The 18,121-nt window shown below is 33.9% G+C and overlaps 1 protein-coding gene across 1 annotated transcript; it reads right to left on the bottom strand.

Moving 5' to 3' along the window:
• Window positions 1–5,630: 5,630 nt before the first annotated feature.
• On the bottom strand, window positions 5,631–12,111 carry LOC129318589 (uncharacterized). The gene is made up of 12 exons (XM_054963433.1): window positions 11,704–12,111; window positions 11,022–11,225; window positions 10,759–10,904; window positions 10,190–10,458; window positions 9,747–9,844; window positions 9,031–9,178; window positions 8,509–8,939; window positions 7,767–8,278; window positions 7,610–7,670; window positions 7,254–7,502; window positions 6,492–6,753; window positions 5,631–6,197 (listed from the first exon to the last, which is right to left on the bottom strand). Exons 1-12 carry the CDS (start codon window positions 12,073–12,075, stop codon window positions 5,872–5,874), a joined length of 3,078 nt encoding a protein of 1,025 aa, XP_054819408.1. The 5' UTR covers window positions 12,076–12,111; the 3' UTR covers window positions 5,631–5,871.
• Between the last annotated feature and the right edge of the window lie 6,010 nt (window positions 12,112–18,121).

The raw sequence follows: 18,121 nt of genomic DNA, 5'->3' as shown, positions 1-18,121 counted from the left end.
ACTTTCCTTTAAGTTTATTAGGCACCTTACGGTCACAAATAACTCCTTTAGCTTTTCTCCAATTAAACCACCCAACTTGAATTCTATGTGAAATATCTCCACTGATTTCGCCATCATTTTGAATAATGGCTCCCAAATATCTAAACTTTTCCACTTGAGGTATAATTTGATCTCCCAATTTCACTTCCAAATTATTTTCGAATAGTCCTTTACCAAATTTACAATATAAATATTCCGTCTTACTTCTACTCAGACGAAAACCTTTCGACTCCAATGTCCTCCTCCATAACTCAAGTTTGCAATTAACCTCTTCTCTTGTCTCTGCTATAAGAACTATATCATCCGCAAAGAGCATACATTTCGGGATTTCCTCTTGAATATGTTCCGTCAAAACATTTAAAATCAAGTTGAACAAATAAGGACTCAGAGATGATCCCTGATGTAGTCCAATTTTTATAGAAAAATCCTTTGTTTGACCACTAGGCGTTCTTATACTAGTTTTTACACCCTCATACATATCTTGTATGGTTTTAATATAAGCAATCCATACTTCCTTTTTTTCCAACGCTTTCCAAAGCACTTCTCTTGGTATACGATCATAAGCTTTTTCCAAATCAATAAAAACTATGTGTAGATCTTTATATTTACAACGATACTTTTCCATTAATCCCCTTAGTAGATAAATCGTCTCTGTAGTTGATCTACCTGGCATAAAACCAAATTGATTCTCAGAAATACTTGTCTCCAATCTCAACCTGTGCTCAATTACTTTCTCCCACAATTTCATTGTGTGGCTCATGAGTTTAATCCCTCTATAGTTAGTACAATTCTGAATATCTCCTTTATTTTTATAAATAGGAATTAATGTACTTCTCCTCCACTCATCAGACATTTTCTTGGACCGTAAAATCACATTAAATAACTTAGTTAACCATCTCACCCCTTCTTCACCTAAACATTTCCACGCTTCGATAGATATACAATCAGGTCCGTTACCTCTACTATTTGCCATTTTCTTAAGAGCTTCCTTTACCTCCTTATCACGTGTAACACCCTCAAATTTACAGACCGATTTTTCACAAGTTATTAATTCAACAAATCCTTTTTTTTTATTTTTTTTTTCATTGAACCCTTATCATGGTAGAAAAATTTCTACCACGATACATCCAAGACAATATACCACAGGTCTTAAAATATCTAAAAAAAACAATTAGAACTATGAGGGACAGACATGATCCTCATAGCATGTTATTCAAATCAGATCATAAATCAAGAGGGACAGACATAATCCTCTTGGTCATATAAATACTTTTAATAAAAAGGATTACAGTTTACATGCTTCACAAAGAAGATATGTCCTAAGTTGGCACAAGATACATTGTATAATCTAAAATAAGAGGCAACGTAAAAGATGGTGTCTCATACACCACAGTTACACCTCTGGTGCTTTCTCGGCCGGACTCGCTCCTGTAAAAATATTAACCACGGGGAATGAGACTTAAAAGTCCCAGTAACCAAAAATTAATATGTAATGATGCATGCGGATGTAACTAATCATGCGATTGCTAAGTGGGCACACAAAACATTTAACCGAACAATATTTTCAAACAGACCGAACAAGTATTTAATTGCATGACTGCACCTTATATCCTCCTTTCACCATGCTCGGACGCCAAATCACCCGGCCAAAGATGAGTTGGACCAAGCGACACGCCACTCATTGGGTCCAATGAGGGCTTACCACGTGGTAATAATTAACCGAACAGAAATTCCCATTAACACCATACATTAAAATACCCTGACAAGTCATGCATCATTCAAATATCCAAACAGGAATATATCCGAACAATAATATCTCATCATGATAAATAAAAAATAAATTTTTAACCCACTTGGCAATAATTTCAAACAAGTATGTACAGTATTTATTTTCAATAATTCATAATTTTTCCAAACAACAAAACAACACATAACCATTCACAAACACACTCATCACAACACATTAATAATGGTTACCTTGTGTCTTGAATAACAAGTTCCCCTTCACAACTCCTTTTTCACCACTATCTTTGTCAATATAATCTACATAATTATTTCACAATACTATATATTAATTTTACATTAAAATAAATAACTCTAATTTAAATAGTTAGAAAGTCTTAGATCTATAATCCATATTAACACTAATTTAAGATTTATGCCTCATTTAACTTCCCAAATTCTTTTCTAAAATTCTCGTACCCTAATAAACTATTTTTTTTATCCTCAAATCACTTCTAGTATCACAATTTCATCCTTCTATATTCTAAAAATTCGTTCAAAAATAAATTAAATTTTAAAATTATCCTGAAGCCTCAAATCACCTTTCTATAACCTCAAAAATACCTATTCATACTTAAATAAATATTTAATAATTATAGGTTTATCCCTACATCTCAGATTCCACATAAATTCAACCATATAGATCTAGATTTTAACTCAAAAATTCTTAAACATGAGTTTCAACCTCAAGAAAATATTCTATAATATTTATTATATCCCTAAGAGTTTTAACCTATATTTTTAATCTATCATATCATCAGATTTACTATCCTATAGAAAAAATCCTAATCAAAATATTTACTCTATCCTACAAAATAATCATATCACTAGAAAGCTAATATTATTTAAAAAATAACTATAAAATTAATTTTATAATTAAATAAATTTTTAAATGCTAATCTAAACAGGAAAGTTAGAACATACCTGAAGAAAAAGAAAATAATCCCCCCTTGCGAGAAAACGCCGAGCAACGTGAGAGGAAGAGAGAAAAATAATATAAAAATGGGATTGTGAGTCCCAAAATTATATAAAAAAACTATAGGTTTGAATTTAATTATTCAAACCTTTGGGCCCAAAGTTGCAATTTTCTCTAAATTGCATCTTAGCCTCTCATGCTTCCTAATGCACACACCCCCTCCTTTTTATACATGAAGGCACCTCTTCTCTTCCCTCATCTAACCAATGTGGGACTTAGAAACAACAACCTTTCACCCCCCCCTTTTTTTTGTTCCTTCTACCTTCTCTTTTTTTTTAACACACACATAAAAAAAAATTATTTATGTATTATATCTTAACTAAATATTGCTTATGTGGTTTTAAATTTAAATTTTTAAATTCATAATTAAATACCTAATCATAATATTATTTCTAAATAACCTCAAATAATATAAATTCCTATTATTATCATTTTTTTTTCCTCAAAACCTAAATTCCACAATTTCTTTATTATATAAAAATCAGGATGTTACATCACGTATTTTTCAATAGAATGACAAATTTTGTTCTCCTTCACCAGTTACTAAATCCTCCAAGTTACTAGATGAATCCTCTCCATCATTGAAAAGTTTAGAAAAATAAATCTCCCATCTATTTTTAATTTCATCATCTGTAACTAAAATTCTTCCCTCTTCATCCTTAATACACCTTACCTGTTCTAGATCTCTTGATTTTCTTTCCCTACTTTTGGCAATCTTATAAATATTTTGCTCTCCTTTCTTCGTCTTAAGATTCTTATAAAATTCTTCAAAAGCTTTGGAACGAGCTTCACCCACAGCTCTCTTAGTTTCCTTCTTAACCATACGGTACCTCTCCCAATTTTCCTCATTGTTACACAAATGTATGGCTTTAAAACAGTTCTTCTTATACTTAATTTTGTCCTGTACACTATTATTCCACCACCAAGACTCCTTATCTCTCGGACCAGAACCTTTCGATTCTCCCAAAACTACTTTTGCAACCTCCTGTATCTTTTTAGCCATATCCTCCCATATGATGTTAGCACTTCCCTGAGAATCCCAAATTCCTTTATCCAAAAGATTTCGCTTGAAAATATCTTGCTTCTCACCTTTTAATTGCCACCACCTAATCCTTGGTGTTACTACTTGTCGACGTTTTTGGATTTTACTCATAATACACACATCAAGGACTAGGACTTAGAGAAATAATTATCTAATTTCTACCTTTAGAACCAAAAGGAATAACATTCAAGGTTAATTTGAACAAAAAGGTAAAATTATTTTTACGCAATCTTCTTCTCGCCTGAGCCTTAGCTTCCATAATACCTGTAATTAATGCTGGCTTGTAATGATAGGATTTTATAAAGGATGATATGATGCAATTCACTGATTTCTATTAGCAAATTTTCTGCACACCTGCACATTCCAAGTCTCAGGATCGTTTTCTCGAGTCACGTGGACATTTGTATCATCATCAACACGAATAGATGGTGTGATAATCCATGACATTCGATCAAGCCTAAGCAAGGCATCATCACGCCAATTTGCAACCTTGTTTAGCCTTATGTTAAGCTATTTTTTGGCTTTCCTCCATCTTTGCTCAAAATTAGTTAATATATCATATGCAGCTGGCCCCTCAACTTTGCAATGCAAGTCATGCCATGGTTCTCTTGGTCCACCAGTATAACTCAACTGTATCATACACAAAAACTAAATCAACATCACTTTTGCAAATGTCCATTTAAACAATCTTTTCCTTCCTTTCCTGGTGGATAGTCTACATTCCTGATCTTTTTTCTTTTTGGCAACTTCACGTTAATGATAATCCTTTTGCCCTTTGTTGGCCCTCTCTGCCTAACAATGGCGAACCTTTTCATTTCAGCAGAAATACTCCATAAATGCCTATTGCTAAAAAAAAAAATAATAATAAAATATCTTGACTTATTTGTCTTTATTAATTATCTTATATTTCATAAATGTCCATTGCTAAAAAAAATAAAATAAACTCTCATGCTCTATCTTGCCATGGATCTTTGCTTTTGTTACCTTCAAACTTACACGGAATGCATCTTCTCCAGCAAGTATTGTCCATGGTTCATCAAAGTCTTCATATAAATGAGGGCTTTACTTTTGTTTCACTCAATTTGCATCCAGGCCCATGAAAAATTGCAATATACTACTTTAAGCCATGTCGTGGATGAGTATATGTGTTTTATTATTTTTAGTTAGGCTCACAAGTCTCAACTATTATTTAACACAAGTATATATATTATACTTTAGATATATTTTTATTTTCTAGTTGGTGTTGAATTCATTTTTCATTGCGGTTGACATTGGATTTAACCTAAACAAATTCATTGCAATTGGCACAAAAATTAAAAAAATTTTATGATATAAATTAATTTATATAAGATAAAAGGAAAAAAAAAAAGAGCTAATATATGTGGGTAAAATAATAAATTAGTCATTATCTTCCCTCCCCTCCCCTCTCCTTGAATCAAATAAATTATCATTAAAAACTTCTATCCTCCCCTTAAAAAAAACCAAATAATATAACATAAAAATCCTCCTCTCCCTCCACCCGAACCAAATACAACCTAAACACATCATACTTTGTATAAAAACATAAGATAGTAGATTAGCCTCTTACTTTTCGAGGATGCACAAGACCAATCCACATACGGTTAAAATCATCCCATTGATTTCTAAGAACTATACCCGAGCAATCACCGGATAAGATAGTGGGCTTTTCTTACTCCTATTACTACTCATTTTATTTCATTTCTCATGATATCCCATCCACTTATGATTGGCATCTGATATACAAGAATTCATGCATGACAATCGTTCCAGTGAGAAATGAGACGGGCAATATAGCATTTACAATCTCAATCCACTCAATGCAACACAATTTTACTAAGACGAGTTGCAAAGCAGACAAACTGTGTTAGTGCAAACTTGTACAGACTTGAATACTAATTACTCTACAGTACCATATCCGCAGTCCAAATACTCATGCTATGTTACAACTTACGACAAGATATAGATATGTTAAGGAAAAAGGCATGGAAATTACCATCAAGAAATACCATATCTAGTGAACGGATTGATCAGAATCTTCAGATGTGACGTCAGACTCTTCGCCCACTTCGTCTTCAATTTCATGGTCTTCTATTACTGAGGCTGACATCTTGGTCAACGCCGCTGTTTTGCTTGCTCTCTGCGATCGACTGTTTACCGGGTGGTGGGCGGTGATAGAAACTTCAGAAGCAGGCGAGAATTCTTCATCATCCTCCGAAGAGTCATGCTCAATCCTCACCTTTCTTCTAGAACGTGTCCCTCTAGTTGGGCGCGTGGCTGGTGTTTGTGGCATTGCAACAGGCCCAACAAGATCTAGGTCGAACTCAACTTCCAATTTCCCTTCAATAAATTTAGTGGGAGAAAGAGCAAGTTACCAACATGGAAGCCAAAAAAGGTTTAATACTGCATAAAGAATCCAATAGACCAGCAGATTGGCTAGCACGAAGCTTAGTTTCATTTCGTAAGACGCTCAAAAAGTGAATAAGGAATACAGATATCAGACGTGAAATATTAAGATCAGAACCAGCATGCAAAAGACGTAGTTGCTACTTACTACAGCATTCATAGTTTTAAATTGGACAAGTCAAGAAAGGTGAACCAAAGGGTTGGCACAAGAGAAAAAATGAGTATTACCCAGAATGAGATTAACTTCGGCTTGCGGCAATTCGTCGTCTGGTTGTTTATCTAGAGTCATGAGACGCTCCGCCATCCGCTTCAAATCTTTTCCAAGATCTTTCTCTGACAATGCACTTCCAACCACGCGACTTAAAAGCATCCTCATGAATTTTATTGGCCCCTGTTCTGATATCCGGAAGCGAAGCATGACAAGTGTTCTAGCTAATGCCGACACATATGACTTCTCAGCAGCTGTCTTCTTCGAATGAAAGCTTGCCACCTTAGAAAAGGAAGCAGCGAGTAAGAAGAAAAGAAGAAATAAATAAAAAGGAAGAGCACCGTTAATTAGTGTAGGATCCTGCAACGTATTGCCAGACTACTATTTGAACAAAAACGCAGATGGTAACCAACATTCAATTGGTAATGACACAACTAAACAGTTTGTTTCTCCTCTGAATTTGCAGGACACCAAGAAAGAAACTAGTAATGGAGAAGCTCAACAAAATGAAGAAAAGCTCTCTGCGACTACATGATGCAGGGATCTTTTTATTTATTTATTTATTTTGGGGCCAAAGCAGTCAAGCAGGGGATCTTTTTCATGAACCGTTACAAGCTTCAACATATGTATATTCACCATAATTATTAATGACTACATTACATAATAGCTTAATAATTTGAGTAGAAAGTTGAAAGTGAAACCACAGTATTAACACTCAAGAAACGAAATGAAGAGAAAGCTTTACAATATTTCAAACAAACTTAGAATTCGCTGAAGGTTACCTCAATGGCTATGCGTAATGCAAGCCCCTCCTCATCACACTCGAAAGGCACTTCTGTACCATTATTTTCACTCTCCGGTTGAGTTTCTTCAGTGTACAAAGGGAGCTGTATCATCTGCAGCATGAATCGTGAAGCTTGCACAGCACGTTTACGCATCTGAGACACCACAAAACTAGAACCTCCAGAGTTGCCATCTATTCCTGGCCACATCGAACGCATGACCGGAATGAAAGCTTTGGATGTGCACTTCTGCACTTACACAGATGAAACAATTAAGGCCTTGGATATGACAAGAAAAATAATAATAACGACTGCAAACAAAAGACACATTTAGACGTGATATCAGCAGTGCTTGCCTTGTGATTGGCTGAGAGACATGGGTAGTGCTCAAAAAAGACAGATAGACACTGCTTCATCCTGGTGAAACAATGAAAGAGTAAATTTTAATTGGCTACCAGTACAAGATGACAACATTAGAACGTGGGGGGAAATATTTAGTGGCGCACAATCTACCTCCGTGATTCTGTTTCATCGCTGAAAAACAAGGTGATGAGCTTCGATAAAAGCACAGGATGCAAAGAAGCCGGTATGCTCGGATAATGCTGACTTAGAAGAAGTATTTTCGCAAACCCTTCTCCAAGAACAGCATGAACGCACTCATCTTCGTTGCAAGTCGAAAGATTGCCCCAATCACATTTTTCAAACCCACCATATAACAGGTCGAGCATTCCAACATTGAGATCGCCTTCAGAATCAGAGAAGTTCACGGGACTGAAAATATTCTTGTCACACTGGATTTGGCTTGCATGGTCGTGCATCAACAACCTGTCAATTTCTTGAGGACCATGCCACATCCCAAAATCAAATAATGCTTTGCACGCCTCTATGCTAATTGCGTGTGGTCCTTTAACAAACGAAACCCTCAGTTGTTTAACAAGTTCTTCACTTGGCATTCGCTCCAGCAACCCAAAAAGACCGAGACATCTGATAGCAACCCTTTGCACATCTAAGTGAGCATGTTTTGCCTGCAGCTCATTTTTCATATTAGAACATAGTTATCTGTGCCGTCGAACAAGCTTCTTATCAACATTTAATATTGTTATAGTCCATGGATTTCAGTCATCCGTAAGAATACAAGTAAAAGAAATGCTGAAGTGAGTAAGGAATCCTCCAATGTCCCAACTTTTCAAGGACCACATGTACAATAAATGGAAAAGAAAAAAAGGAAGAAAGCTAGATGAGAAAAATTAGTTACCCCCGGAAGCAATAAAGATTGTAATAGCTCAATAGCCTTGCCCTGAAGATAGCGGAATGACGTCACATTTTTCAGCAACAGGCCAGTAAGCGAAAGGCTGTGTATCCATTGCACACAATCTGCCGTTCTCTCCCTGCAAGGTTGAGCTAGCTCTTCTACGAGTGCAAGAACAACTTCTTCAAATTCACCAGGAGCAGCATGAACTTTCTTTGCCAAACTGGCTATGGCTTCAGCCCAATCATTGTCTCCCCCAAAATTTAATCCATCTCCTATAACAACCACATTCCCTTCATTATCATCCTCATGATCAAGAGGCTTGCGCATCAGTTCTTGTAGAAATGCACTAGCAACCTTTCTATTCGTCACATCAGAAAAATCGAACATGGCACCGAGCAAAAGTAGCTGTCTGCATGCGAAGCGATGGTTTGATCCTGTGAATATCATATTTCAGACCGATTCAGCATGCAACGAAGAGTTGAATGTATCATACCAGTAGCTTCAACCACGTAAAGTTATACCTACCAGCATCATTGTGAGCTCTAACTAACTCTATGTAATCATTAACTGTTGCAGGAAGTATTTGTTCCAGAAGGTCATTTTTATCTGATGCTTCTGCTGCATATACTTCTGCTTCAGTGCCCATCGTAGTGGCAGCTTCAGAGCCTTTGGCCTATCATGGTTCATGTTTAAATCGTTACTGGTTAAGAAAAGAAAATCACAGCTCTAGTATTGTAATTAAAATGATTATAGTTCAGTAACTAGAACGACTCAAAAACAAGAGAGCGCAAATGCGTTGTCCCAAATATTTGAACTGGATGGCAGAAAAATAATCTGACTATTAAATTGCTCTCTAAACATATTCTACCTACTATACATGGATAGAAATGCTAGCAATATTTGAAATGCCGAGTCCTATAAACGTGTGGTCAGACTGAAATGTGTAAAATGCACGTGAAAAGAAAGGAGGATCACTGCATAATCAAGTGAAACTATAATTTGTAGGAGGGAGTAGACTTTGGCACAGAGTTTAATATATCTGTTAGTGGATTCTTAAACAAAATTCTGACGTGTAACAAATTCTTTACAAAGCCAAGCCATGTCACGTTGAAATGTGAAAACTTCATGCTTATTTATCAAAATGAAATGAAGTCAAATTATGTCTCCACTCCTTTCTTTGAGCTCATAACAGAACTGAAGGTAAAGAAATATGGGATACAAATATACCCCTTCCAACTCACATGTGCTTCTGACTGCAAATGCTTGCATACAACTCTCCAGTATAATGCGACCTCTGCTTCCATCAGCTTAATATTCGTTGGGCAATGGACTTCACTCCCTATAATGAATAGAGAAGCAATGAAGACAATGTACAACAGCTAACCAGGATTCAATTCTGCTTAGCTTAGAAGTTCTATAGTACAGACAGGCTCTAAAATAGTATTAAGGAAACTAAATAAATAGAGGCCTACCTACCTACGACTTTCTGTTGATTTCATGACAAAGCATTTGATCTCACACATCAGAGATAATTTTATTTCACATCATATTATCCTAAGAATATGTATTCATCATCATAATCAGCATGTCTTCCCAAACACAAACATATTTGAATAATTGAATCAATCAAGTAACAAGAATAAATGGCGAAACAAGTCTATGAATCTTAAGAAGCGTAGCTAACCTCCTGTGTTGTCATTTTTTGGGGATATATACTGCCGAATGCTGGAACCGTTTCCCAGTTTTAAGATACCGGCTTTTAGAAGCGCCTCAATAACCGACTCGCCAACTGATTCATAGGTTTCAACGTCAAGATATTTGAGAAGTTCAAAAGGATCTCCATTACAGCACTTTGAAAGCCATTCATCTTTCATTAGTCTGAAACATTCCTTTGAGACAACACTAGAACGGTCAGCCAGTCCTCTCCGAAGAATTAATGTCCTCAATTTAATGCTGCAGAAACCGAAATTAACAAAATGTTAAAAAAAGTTAAAAAGAGGAATGATTGCAATTGGGACAATAAATATCCGCTCTAGTCTATAAGCTACAGGATATATAATATGAAAGAATAGAGATGAAATTATGCTGACAATGTTCATTGTTTATAATGGATAGCAGATGAAACGTTTTGCGAAGGGTAGACAGGGAGGACATATAACGTAATAGACTATTTATAACATAAAACATCTAGACGAGGAGAAGCACAAGGTGGAAGGATGGGGGATTATTTTTCCTTTACTGGGCCACGCTTACCTTAGGCTTTGAAGAGGAAATTTATTAGCGAGAACACAGTAAGCTGCTTTGCGTACAGATTCACTCACATCCAAGGTACAATCAATGATCACTTGAGAGGTTACGCTAGAAGGAGGTAAAGATAACACAATCATTTTACGAACGTCCTGCAAAGTTTCCAACATTAATTATGGTAAAACCAGGTTTCCTACATTTATGTAGGAATACTCCGTTAATTATCAGTGGCACCAGATTAGTGATAAGAAAACCAAAAAGACACTCACCGCATTCTGCTCCAATGGAAGCACCTCGAGAAACAAATCAAGGATGTCTCTATTATCAGAGTCATTCACAAAGCGAGAAAGTGCCCTTACTGCAAATGTACGAATGAGAGGGATCTTATCTGTTACCCTCAGCTTCATGCATTCTATCATCTCATCCCACAGGTCATCACTCACTTCTGCATCGTCTGGCAACCGCAATATGATCTACAAACATGTGTATGTAATATAACAAAAACCAAAGATATCAAAGCAAGCAGAAGGCATCTGTTGGATAACCCCATTAATAACTCGTGATAAGTTGTTGGCACTGATCATTTTTTCAAAACAACTATTTTCCCCTAAGTATCTAGATAATGAATACTGTTAGCTTTAAAAATGAATATCCAGGTCGTCCAGAGGATGGACCCAAGTATTCGTTAATTAAATGCAATATCAACTTAAATCTCCAGAATAAAGCCATAAAATCAATAATAAAATTCAGGAAAGCTAAGTTGAACTCTGAATTCATCATAGAAGTAACCGTTCAACCACTTACAGCCAGCTCCATAAGACCGAAATATCCAAAAATATGTAAATATGGGTAATATATAAATTCAAATCTCAGAAAAATTTAATTAAACAGCACGAATGAAAACCCCAAATGTTCACATCTTTCCGACAAGGTAAGCCTAACAATCCATACCTCGGAAACAATCTGACATGCTCGAAACCTCGCAGTCTTGCTGGCTGCTGCAGCTGCAACTAGTAGAAACTTGAGAAAAAGGTCCAAGAATTCATCGTAAATGGAATCATTCCCGTTGTCACGGACACTGGCAAAAACGGAGACAAAGCGGACTACACGTTCCACAGAAGCAAGGCGCTTCTGGAAATCAAAAAGGGGAATTAGGGCAGTGGAGAATGCAAAGAAGAACTCGGGGAGCGAAGACGATTTCGAACCGAGAATGGAGAGCTCCTTGAGCTTTCGATTGTGAGTGGCGTAAGAGGTTCGAGCCTCGTCCAATAATTTAGCAATTTTCTGCGTCAGATGCTTCTTCTCTTCGTCGGTATCCCCCATCTCACTGAGCTCTACGTGGTGGTTGGAGCGGTGGGATCTGAAGATTCTGAGCGTCGTTTGGTTTTTTGAAAAAGAGCGGGAGATTACGTATATCAAACCAACTTGGGCCTTGATTGAACTTTAAATTGAATCTCAAACGAAGAAGTCCAGTGTTGCAAAAAAGACCATTGATGACTGGGCCTATTTTACATTATCTATAAATATAGTAATACACATTGCTTTGGTAAAATTAAAATCCTTTTCTTTTCTTTTTTTGTTAATTAGCTGCCATTGCTAATACACATAAAAGCTGAATTCGATCAGAGTTGCACAACATATCGTTTTAAATAAAAATGGGACCATCACAGTACAAAAGCTTATCGAATGCTTTGGCTCTTTATTTTTTCATTTTGTTAAAAGCAAACATTGGAAGTGAACATCAAAATGCCCACTTATAAGTACAAGGACATGAGCTTATTTATGAAGCTCATAAAGACATGCATGCATGCTTATTGGTTATAGAAATATGGAATATATTCCTTATTATAGGACCTTTTTTTATTAAAAAAATATATAGATTATAAAGCATGCATAATGGAAGTTTAAATGTCAGTGGTAATTATCAGGAACTTTAAAGTTTAAAGATTGAGATATGCAGCTTGTGTGCATGCAACTTTAACCGAAAGCTCTTGCCCAAAAAGAATAAAAATAAAAGCCTTTGGGCTTTGGATGAATGGTCCATGAATTATAGAGACAGAATATGTTCTTTATCACAGGTGTTGGACAGGAAAAGAAAAATAAAAGTGCCGTTTTGCAGAAAACAGTGTGTGTTTTGGACCATTCAAGTCCCCCACAAAGAAGATTCTTTGGAACAGTGAGCATCAAGTCCCACCATATATTTCGGTGGATAAACGTCGAGCTCTGCAAAATACTTTTCTTCTGATCACGATAAGCTTTTTTTTTTTTTTTGTTGGGGTACAATGATCACGATAAGCTTTGCTTTCAAGAAATTCTGCAAGATTTAGCACACGTACGTTAAAATCTGAGTAAGCAGTCACAAAATTGGTGTCGACTTTGAAAAAGAAGAAGCTGTTTGGTTCTCTCATCAATTATTAAAAGATATATTTTAAATTTTAAATAATTAGATTTGGAGTAATTTTACCCTCCATTTAAGACAAATATCTCTTGCTTTTAAAAAAGGAGTAAAGTACCCATGTTACAATAATATTTTAAATAGGCGTCAACGCTGCAAGAAAAAATCTTTTTTAAAACAATATTTAAATTTCAAATCACAATATTTGCAATTTTTTGAGTGAAGGTAGGAAAGAGAGTGAAAGTGAAATTTGAAAAACATTGCATGTTGAGCCCTATTTTTTTAAAAAAAATAACAGACATTTATTTAAATTTAATGGTGGGAGTGAATTTATCTTAATTTTAATTAGTTGGTATTTAGAATGTATTACATATGAGTTTAGAATTTAAATTGTCTTTAACCTATAGTTTGGATTCCAATTACATATTAACCTATTGTCAAATATTTCTTCTATTTTACAATACAGGTTTTCTTTTTTATTCGCAAGCAGTTTTCTATTAAAACCAATTATATTTGGGGCATATACAAGTTTTTTTAATCTTGATGAAATTTTTGTTTCATTTTACGTCCAAAGTAACATTTTTTTTTTCATTGTACCTCTTATTTAGTCAAATACTTATATTGCCTTAGTTTGGAATGCATAGGTCTTGTCTTGAATTTTATATTTAAAATCTCATACTTCAAACTTTTGTATATAAAATACTGACACAAATTTTAAGGTCAAAAGAGAGAGGGAGAGACGGGTGAGAGTCAAGTAGAAATAAAAAATTTGAAAGTGACAGGTTCAACTCTATTTGTTTATTTATGGTCAAGAACAAGGTTGAAAGATAAAGGTAACAGAGATACTAACAATAAACATGCAAATAAAATGAAAAGGTTAAAGCAGTTGAAATTTTAATAATTAAGAGCTAAAAAAATTTAAAAATGCAAATAGGTCATAATAAAATAGAAATTTAGATTTGAATTAATTTAAATTTATATAGTTTTTATGTATTCAAAAAAGGATTTGGATGCAAATCTCATACCTCCAAACGTAACTGTAATTTATTCAACATTTTAACGAGGGCGAGTTTTATGTCAATGCGTCAAAACTTGGCATCAGTATTAACAGCATTTCATAATTTATTATGTGCCTCAGCCTTAAAGACTTATATTATAAAATAAAAGGAGCACTACTTATTATTAGCAAAGGCTAGTCCAATTAATAAAAATTTAATTTATAATTATAAAGTTTTGAGTTCAAATCATGCTGCCAGTGTAATAAACTTTGTCAGTAGCAGGGCAATTTGTAAATACTTGCGTAACTGTTACTTGAAATTGAAAAAAGCATGCATGACTATAAACTTTCAGGATCCCACTCACTGAAACTTTATGATGGATGCATATAAATGAGTGCTAAATTGTGGGCTTCTCACCGTCACTGTTTAATCATCACCAATGAAACTGTATTACATGTTGCCACAAATTTTAGTTTGCTTTTTTTTCCTCAATAAACATTAAATTAAAACAATGACCCTTGCTTTAAAAAAAAAAAAAAAAAAGAAAAGCCTAGTTACAATTTTTCTCAGACGAATGATATGAGAGAGAGGGAGTGGGAATTGAAAAACACTGCATATCATGCCCTATTTTTTTAAAAAGTAATGGATGTTCAGTTTAATTTAATTTTAACGGTGGATGTGAATTTGCTCTAATTTAATGTTTAGTATTCAAAATGTATCAAATATAAAGTTTAGGGTTCAAATCATCCTTAGACCTATAGTTTATAATTCAAATTATATATTAACCCATTGTCAAATACTTCTTTTATTCCATAACACACGTCTTTTTTATTATTCATAAGCATCCTTCTATTAAAAATAATTATATTTATTTAAAAATAATTATATTTGGGACATACACAAGTCTTTTAATCTCGATGAAAATTTCTATTTTGTTTTTGTCCATCATAACATTTCTTATTTTTTTCATTACACTCTTATTTAATCAAATAACTTATATATGTAGCCTTCACTTGGAATATATAAGGTTTTGAGTTTGAATTTTAGATTTAAAATCTCTTACTTAATTTTGTATGTTTAAAATCTTTATTTAGATAGGGGGTAAAAAATTTTGAAGGTAAAAAAAGATATAGGATGTGATTCAAAGTAGAAATGAAAACTGGGGTAATGAATTAACTCCATTTTTCTATATGTCAAAAACAAGGTTGAGAGATAAGAGTAGTAAGTAAAGATACTAACAGCAAACATGTGAAGAAAACCAAAGAGTCACAGTAGTTAAAATTTTAAATAATTAGGAGCTAAAGGAAATTTGAAATTGTAATGAAGTCATAATAAAATATGAGTTTAGATTTGAAATTAAAATTCATATTTTTGCATGTATTCGAAAATGAATTTGGTTCAGATCCATCTTTTCATGTATCCAAACGTAACCTCAATTTATTCAACGCATTAACGAGGGCAAGCTTGATGCCAATGCAATCAGAATCTGGTATCATAATTAATTGCATTTCATAAGTTTATGCCTCAACCTTAAAGACTTATATTGCGAAATAAAAAAAGGAGCACTTAACTATTGTCGCAGGTTAGTCCAATTAGTATATACTCAATTCATAATTATAAAGTCGTGGGTTCAAACATACTACCACAATATAATAAATCTTATTAGTGGCGGGCAATTTGGTAAATACCTCTCTAACCGTTTTTGACATCAAAAGCAATGCATGACTTATAAACTTCTGGAATCCCGCTTGCTGAAGCTTTCATTATATATACAATGTATAGGTAAATGAGTCCTAAACTGCAGTCTTCTCACCATCACTTGTTAATTGTCACCAGTGAAACTGCGTTACATGTTGCCACATATTTTATTCTGCTTAGTAAACTTGATGCATTTGGATCCACCGAGCCTGCAGCTAGGTCACGCATCAGATTCCAGGAATAACATGTACAAGTCAACTTAATTATATTTTATAGCGTTGTTTTGTGATGAAACTGATTATTTATAACCATTGGTTCATTGGAAAGTGTTTAATTTATTCCACTTGCAGGGATACTACATGGTGAAGTTGGTATATATAAAGTCGTCTTCTGTAGCCTCTGAATCTGATCATAAAACATGCATTATGTGACGCTGGACTCGCGGCGGCAAATGTATGACTTCGTCCTTCTTACACTATGTTCTGGCCTGTTTAACTATATATAAATTGTTTATTGATTTTCCTCTCGTTGACGTGGTTAAGATAATCCGAGGAAGCGCTCTCACGATGATCTCATCACATCGCAATAATAATGGCATTTTTTAAAGAAAGAACAGGCCAGGCACCATCATTGCCCATTGAATCCTCTGGAGAGCGTGTCGGGAAATTGTTAATTGTTATTGCGAGCATAACTAATGTCCAGTTGCAAGTTCTGTGACAGAGAATACTGCGGGGCTTCTGAAATAAACATATATCATGTGATGTTGCATTAGACGTTGTACTTGTTTTATATATAAGTATATATATACATATGCTATGAATAGGGGGGGTCCGAATCTACAATGATACATTTTATATTGGAAATTAACTGCATGCCATTAAATGTGTGTCTCTATGTGCACTATTCCTGAATCTTCTCCAACGTTTAACGTAAAAATAGGGATATTGAAATTTGCTTTTATTATCAACTTATTCACTTAATTTAATTTTTATTAATTTAATCTTTTATTTTTGTCTTGGTTATTCGTTGTTATGAATACTGTTCAAAATTTATTGATGTGGATGAGTAAAAAAGTGTTGATGACAATCATGTACATTAATGAAAAAATATAACTTTTCATGTAGAAAAAGCCAAATTCAAAAGTATATTAAAACAGAGTGACAAAATATAGCATAGGAGATTACATGGATAAAAATTAAACTAATTAAAGACTAATTTATTATCATTTACTCCCTCTATTGAAAAATACAAGACATTTTTTGATAAGTTGAATGTTAAAAATATAAGATATTTTTAATTTTTTGAGGTGTAATCATTATTTTTTTTTCAAAAGTGCCCCTATTCATAATGATTTTATATTTATTGTAGGGTGTTTTATAAGGATAAATATAGAAAGATAATGTTAGTTAAAAGTAGATAACTATTTTATTGGAGTACAATTTGATTAAAAATATCTTACATTTTTAAATGGAATGAGTAACTATATCTGCATGCCAAATCACCAACATACTTTATACATTATATTAATATAAGGCTTAATTTGTATTTTAAAACTCAAAGGATTATTATAAAATTTAAAAAATATAAAAAATTAGATTGATAAAAGTTACATTTACAAAGTTAAATTGACAATTAAAACTAATATGAGGCATTGGAAGTTTCATAATTCCGTCAAAATACTACACATGTTTCTGCCTTGTTACGAGACATTGTGGGCGCGTGGGTGCAAATAAACATAGACGTGCAAGGTGATATCACAAGGAAAGTCCTTTTCTTCGTAAATCATTTATCCGCCCGGAAATCAATTGAATTAATAAACTTTGGCGAAATTGTGACCCTTCGTTTTTTTTTTTTAAGAAAAAAGGGGGGTGTGGCTCTTCAGGAATCTCAAGCTAGTTTCTTTCCGTCGAAAAACAAAAAAAGGAGCACTATTTTTGATGAAAAATAAAAAGAATACAAATTGCATCCTGCAATTATCAATCTAGAGAGAGATACGTATAAAGACAAGGGTACAAAATATTAAGAAATGAGAAACCAAGTAGGTGATAGTCAATTCCTATTTATCCTTGCACAGGCAAACTAAAACACGAAAGCTTTTTCTGGGGAAAAAAATACAAAAACACGAAGTTATGCGTAAATAATAAAAGAGAAAAACGTATTGTCTAATTTTTTTTTTTTATTGCAAAAAGTATATGTAAGCTGGATATGGGGTTCACCGGTGCTTATCTCCAAATTTTAAATTTTAAAAAGTATTTATATATGGGCCTATCAATGACAT

Source organism: Prosopis cineraria, unplaced genomic scaffold (assembly GCF_029017545.1).
Source record: "Prosopis cineraria cultivar Desert tree isolate PC_DT_omini unplaced genomic scaffold, ASM2901754v1 PC8, whole genome shotgun sequence".
NCBI lineage: Eukaryota > Viridiplantae > Streptophyta > Magnoliopsida > Fabales > Fabaceae > Prosopis > Prosopis cineraria.
The sequence above is the reverse complement of the archived record's forward strand: the minus strand, read 5'-3'. Positions and strand labels throughout refer to the sequence as shown.